General features: G+C 33.5%; 1 protein-coding gene across 1 annotated transcript; it reads right to left on the bottom strand.

The window, feature by feature from the left end:
• Nucleotides 1-2,338: 2,338 nt before the first annotated feature.
• Nucleotides 2,339-3,112, bottom strand: LOC125814812 (SH3 domain-containing protein C23A1.17-like). The gene has a single exon (XM_049494256.1). It carries the CDS (start codon nt 3,110-3,112, stop codon nt 2,339-2,341), a length of 774 nt encoding a protein of 257 aa, XP_049350213.1.
• Nucleotides 3,113-7,186: the final 4,074 nt, after the last annotated feature.

Genomic DNA, 7,186 nt, shown 5'->3' with positions numbered 1-7,186 from the left:
CGATCGTGCGTCTTTAGTCCAATCTGATTTTTATAACTTCATTCCACTCTATCACTTATAGTGGTGACTCGTGCGGAAGATATATCCTTATTTGTAACTAGTAATATAAAAGGCGGAATCTACAGGAAAGTAGAAAGAGAAGCAGCAATATCCAGTCTCACCATTTATTATATTAGATTAGATAATAGTTATCATACATAAAGAGATGACCTTTTATATATACTCACTCCATGAGTAATACATAGGTCATACTATTTATTTAGGTGAGAATTAATAATATTTATTAACTCTATCCATTATTAGACTTTCCTTATCTGAACAGCCCAACTTCCAAAGGGCATATCTCACTCATACGAACTCGAAATCGCGCAAACTCGGCAGTGTTGGAAAGATTATTCCAAGATATTTCCTACGATATCTAGAAACACACCTAACTCCTCCTGAGCTAGAAGTTATGGCCGTTTGAAGTTGACCAAAACTCATCCTTAGCTTAACTTAAACAAATTTCCAGATTTTCATTATTTCCTAAAATCACTATTTCCAATTCTTGACTTCTTCCTAGTTATTTCAATTTGCGAGATGTTACATCTACACGAAAGTAGAAAGAGAAGCAGCTTCATAGACACAGACACCTGAAATTCGCCGTAAACAGAGCATAACTTTTTTAAAAAACAAATCCTCACAACTTTCTGAAAATAGAAAAAGAAAAACTCGTAGACAGAAGTGCAAAAATAAAGTTGAATTTTGTGACCTTCAAGATTTCATCGTGAATTTGTTTTGAGTATTAGTGTATATTTGTTTATTGAAATGTAATATCATATGAGTATTTGTTTAACTAATTAAGTTTGTCCTTAATTTTATTTATTTATTGTGGAGTTTATGTTTACCTGGTATAAAAAGTAATTTTCATATACATATACAAACACAATTTTAATAGACACAGACACCTGATTTATATAAATAGCCGTGATTTATACAAATCAGATACTTGCGATTTTATATAATCAGATGTTGCCTGTGATTTCATACAAATCTGATGCTCCATAGCAAATTATGTTTGTTATGGAGCGCAAATAGCAAATTTATAGCTATAGAGCGCTAATATGATTTTTATGTTTGCTAAACCTAAAATTTACTCTTTAAAAAATCATGTCTTTTGCAATATACAACTGTCGAAAAAACACTACTTCTGCATACCCTAAGAAATTATGTCTTTTGCGTATTTATTTAGGTCACAATAATAATTATTAACTCAAAGAGCTATGCATTACTAAGAAGTGGAGAAATAGAAATGACTAATTATTAGGTCCTAGGATTATTGGTAGAAATGATCAATTTAGTGAAGGGAACTGATTATTATATATACATAATGAAGGTGTTATTTGCATCAAGTTTTAATTTACTTAGTAAAATAATAATCTTTACTCCATAATTTGTAATTAATGGGCTCAGACTTGAATCATGATGACTACTTAAGAGAAAAGTGTAAATCATCTATGACTACTTAAGAGAAAAATGTAAGCCACATAATCGCTTAACACCTCAACTAAGGCTTGTACCTATTGAACATATACTCTTTAAGTCTTATACTCATATGAGTGAAATCTAAGGCTTATACTCATATTAGTGAAATCTATCAAGGGTGCTTCTATAATTATATTCTAGCACCCCAATCATACTAGATACAAACTTTTATAAAGACTTCAAAGACTCAAGACCCATAAATCATTATGAAAGAAATAGAATAAATACAATAGTGCATTTCTAACAACCCATAATATAAATTTATTTTTCCTATTGAACCAACTGGTTATAGGATCTCTAGTTGCATGTTGGCTGCCAAAGTATTTATTAGCTATATTGATTGTTAATTAGTGAGGATGGAAAAAAACCAAAAAAGATATTTATATGGATTATTGACTATTAAAAGTTGAGTAATATGAAGAAAAAAATAAAAGAAAAATGGAAGATAAATCCTTGTTAGCAACTAGTAGTAATATAAAAGGCGAAATCTAAAGAAAAGTATAAGATTCAAATACTTTTAATTTGATAGGTTATGGTCGTTTAAAGTTGACTCAAGTAAAATCTTATATCAAAACTTAATCAGTAAGGAAGCTTTCAACTCAATTTTGTGTTAGGGGATTCAAATATATATGCATTTCACGACATAATATAGGAAAATTGAAAACTTAAAAAGGCACCAATGAACTTATCCAATCTCATCATTCATTTATTATAATATTAGATAATATATAGTTAACGTACATAAAGAGATGGATGAGCTGTTATATATACTCACTCCATTTATTTAGATGAGAATTAATACTACTAATATTTATCAACTCAAAGTGACTGTTGCTAGAGAAGTAAGTATCCCGAAAATTGCTGCGAAAGTTAGACCAACCAAATCCTGAATTAAGTTTCCAATAAGGATGACGGGAGCTACAAGGGTTCCTGTGTTGGGAGTCAAAGTACAATTAGCAATTGGGAGAGGAATCCTTGCAATACATGTATTTCCTGACAAAACACTTGTAGTGGTCATCACTGAAACATTAATAATGCCTTGACTATTTGTGGACGCTTGAGCAATGGTTGTGTTGCCACAAATAATCGTCACATTTACTCCACTGACTCCGGGGCCTGGGACATTACTTCCCGGCACGGAGCAAGACAAACTCCCCAGTATAGTTATATTAACTACTTGCCCACCAACCGGTGGTACAATGGGTGGTACTTGACCAACGGGTGGTACAATCGGTGGTACTTGACCAACCGGTGGTACAATGGGTGGTACTTGACCAACCGGTGGTACAATCGGTGGTACTTGACCAACGGGTGGTCTAATGGGTTGGCCAAGAATGGGACCAAGAATGGGACCAGCAATGGGACCAAGAATGGGACCAGTAATGGGACCAACAAGAGGACCAAGAAAATTGGGAATGGGTAATTGGCCAACACCAATGGGTGGTACTTGACCACCAACGGGTGGTACAATGGGTCTGCCAAGAATGCCACCAAGACCACCAAGAATGCCACCAAGACCGAGTTGAGCATGGGCTAGAGGACTAGTGGTGATGATGGAAAGCAGAATAGTGAGGAAAACAGCACACATTTTTGAACACATGATGATGATTTGATAATATTTTTTTCAATTCAATATCCCCTTTTTATAGTGCCACTTTTTATTTACTCCACCCCTACCTTAACTTACCCCACCCCCAACCTATATAAATGATTAAAAAATGTATTATACGTAGATATATATGTTCCATGCCTAAATAATCGTATTATTAAAGACTTACAACTTGCAATATCTCCCTCATATATATCCTCATCAGTTAGGTTGAAACTCATCAACTTGAAGATCATTGGGACCATAGAAATTAATTAATGAATGTTTGAAAATCAAGAGTGAAAATACAAAAATGAACTAAAAAATAAAATAGTTGGTGACTACTAAAAAATTGTAAATATATTTCAAACAAAAAAAGAATAGTGACAAAATCAGATTGTTACATACCAAAGAAAATGACATCATAGAATTAATATTTCTTTTTAATATATATATTTTTTGCAAGCATAGTAAAAATGAAATTCCTGATTATCATAATTTCTTTTTGTTGAAATGAGATAATTATATTAACTATGCTTCATAACAGAAAAAAAAAAACAGTAGAATAGTAACGAACTAAATGAGTAGCATTATATTGTCAATACATGTAGCTAAGTTATTTATACAAATTAAAATTTAAAAAAATTCTAACAAAAGTAGCTAAGTTACTAATACAATTCAAAGTAGAAAAAAAATTCTAGCAAAAATAATCTCTAATTATGCTTGAATTTTTTTTTGTCTACCATCTTGTTTTGCAAGTAGATCCACCACCATATTTTGCTCCATATGTCAAACTCTTTATCATATGCTATCCAATTGAATAAACAATCATAATTATGAAATAAATAAAATATTATACCAATTAAAAAATAATTATATCAAAAGAAAGAAAGAATCTAAACTATATGTAATACATGTAGCTAAGTTATTTTTTAAATTATTAAAAATCATAAATACTCTCACACAATCCATACGGTTAGAATAATAAAGATATATAAGAAAAATTAATCTATAGATTCAAATAAAATGTAATTAAAATAAGTCATACAATTATGACAATTCAAAGCATTAAAGTAAAGTAGTTTTAATCAGTTGAATGTCAAAATGTAGCAAGTTATTTTTTAAATTATTAAAAATCATAAATACATGCAGGGGCGGGGCCAGCCTTTTGTTAGGGGTCCAGAGGCAAATCTAGGATTTTTCGAATATGGGTGCACCAAGAAAAATGTATTAAGTGGGAATTGATCCGAACATGGGTTCACCAAGAAAAATGTATTAAGTGGGAATTGATCCTCAGTCCTCAAAGTCAAAAGCTCAACATTTAACCATGTGGACCAACTAGACTTTTTATAGTACGGGTGCAAAAATATAATATTATACAAATGTTATAAAATATAAACATTAAATATCTAATTTTACGAAGAGACCACGGGTTCAGGTGCCCTATTTTTTGCACCTAAATTCGCCACTAGGTTCATCTGAACCCCCTTCGGTGGAAAATATTACTACTATTTATATATGATTAAAACTATTTTTTATGTATACATAGTAGATGTTGAACCCCCTTTGATTAGTTCGTGTGTTAAGTTTTTCAGATTTTGAACCCCTTATTAAAAGTTCATGCTCCGTCACTGCGTAGATGGTCTTGTGGAACCTACAGAACTCAGTTTTACTGCTCTGCCAGGGTCATTTTGATTTTTTCCCACTCTTTTAATCTCTATACTATATCGTTTTAACCTATTTTAAGTTGGATTAAAGGGAAGTTAGTTGACTAAACTTTCTCATTCACACACAATCCTTAGATAAATTCATCTCTTACGCTAGCTGAAGGTTCCTCTCAAGCAAGAACTAAAGTTCTTCACCTTCAAGCTTCTCATAATCTGATCAAGAAATCAAGCCAGTGTTTTCTTTTCAGGTATGAAAAGAGCTCATCATTTGTGTTGCCATCATATTCCCATAAAAATGTCATTATTCTTATGACAAAACAAAACAAAAAAAATGTAGTTAATTATTATCAGATTAGGTAACTTCTTGTTTTAAAGTTCGACGTTATATTTCAATAATATCTAAAGCATTTTTGAGATATTACAATTGTTTGTAATTGAGAGAAAATAGAATGGTAATAAACCAATCACATCACCTTACAATTAAGTATAGACAAAACATATTACTAGGTAATTAATACAAAAAATAACAGTCAATAGATCACACTTAATTTTATTCTAAAGTTTTTTCTCCGAGAAATATGGACTCCAATATGACATGTTTCCAATATGCTATTAACTATAAATTATTATGTATATGGAAGTTAATATATGGCGTTAAAAAAATAAATTTATTATTAGTGGTGGTCCTCAAAGCTAAGTTTGGCAAGGCTATTTTAGCCTGGGGTTAAATGTGAAGACCTTAATTAGACATATGTAAAGGTAATCTCTAGTGGTCCTAAGTTAGGGGTAAGTGAGAATTTGAAAAAGTAAAATACTTATATCAAGTAAACTTTTTTATTTAGACGTGTTAGAATATCTTTTCATTCAATTGTTGAGACTTGAGCCATTGCATAAGATAAATTATTGTTTTTTAATAATACATATTAAAGTTATAATGAATGGTGAATATTTTGTAAAAAGCACATTTATGATACCATTATATTCCACGTGAGAAAAAAATATAATGTGTTTTTCCCTTTTGAGAAAACCAAAAAATAATATAGTCATTCTCACATTACGTAAGTCCTTGTTTTTAAAGTTATACATTATGCATAAACAATATGTAAAGCATGCTCGAGAGACCTGAGACCCAACCTCGACCCACGACCCGAACTCGATCTAAGACCTAACCCCGACTCCCAGACCCTACATCCGATTTAGGATCCAATTTTTGAATCAGAATTCGACCCCGGCACACGATTCGAAAGTCGACCCCAACTCCTGACCCAAACATCTGATTCAAGATCCAACTTTTGAATCGGGATCTAACCTTGACACCCGACCCGAGACCTAACCCCGACACTCAATCCGAGACCCAATCTCGACCCTAGACCCTACCAGATCCCAACCCGAGACATGACCACAACCCGAGACCTGACCCAGACCTGAGACGCTGACCGAATTGACATTGACCTAGCTCGATACAAGACCTATACCTCAACATCGATACCCGACACCCAACCCCAACTTGAGACTCGACCCTGACCTTGACACCCGACCTGAGACTCGAGACCCAACCACCGACCCAATTCATTACGAGATCTCGATCTGAGACTTGAACCTGACCTCGATTCGAGACCCCGACCCCAACTTGAGACTCGACCTTGACCTTGGCACCCTATCTGAGATCCAACCTCGAGACTCAAGACCCGACCCTAACCCGAGACCTGAATCTGACCTTTATTCGAGACCCTGACACTCGACCCCGACCTTGACACCCGACAAACGACCCCGACCTTGACTCAATACCCCGACCTCAACTTGAGACTCGACATTGTGACTCACACCCGACCCCGACCTGAGGCTCGAGACTTGACTTCGACCCCAACCAGAGACCCTGACCCAAGAGTTGGCCATGACCTCAACCAGAGACTCGACTCTAACTTTGACCCCAACTCCGACCTCAACCTGAGACTTCGACATGAGTCCCGACCCCGACCCCAACCTGACCCCGACTTGAAAATATTTTCCTTATTTTTGTAAGGGGAGTCATTTTCCTTAAAATTGAGGAAAATAAGTTTATTTGGAAGATGTACACATTTAAAAGCTTTTTTCTGAGAAAAATGGCCTCAAATATGTTATGTTTCCGATATGCTAGATATTAACAAATGAAATACCTAACTATTTATAAATATATTTTCATAAACATAATTATATGACTTTCTAACATTCTTTAAAATCGATCGGTTGATGATATATATGTACTGGATTGATAGATTAATCACTCCTCTCTTTTTTTTCTTTGTTTTTTTTTTATATAAAAATCTCCTTCCAAAAAATAACACCAAAGTTTAATCTTGTTCACCCTATCTTATGATAATTTATTTTACCAGTGAAGGTCTTCAAAGCATATATAGTTTGGCAAGCT

This window comes from Solanum verrucosum, unplaced genomic scaffold (assembly GCF_900185275.1).
Source record: "Solanum verrucosum unplaced genomic scaffold, falcon-dt-bn FXZP01000351.1, whole genome shotgun sequence".
Classification (NCBI taxonomy): domain Eukaryota; kingdom Viridiplantae; phylum Streptophyta; class Magnoliopsida; order Solanales; family Solanaceae; genus Solanum; species Solanum verrucosum.
This window is presented reverse-complemented; position numbering and strand designations above follow the sequence as displayed.

Excerpts from the sequence above, each read along its gene's own strand:
- LOC125814812 (XM_049494256.1), bottom strand. The coding sequence starts at position 3,112 with ATGTGTGCTGTTTTCCTCACTATTCTGCTTTCCATCATCACCACTAGT.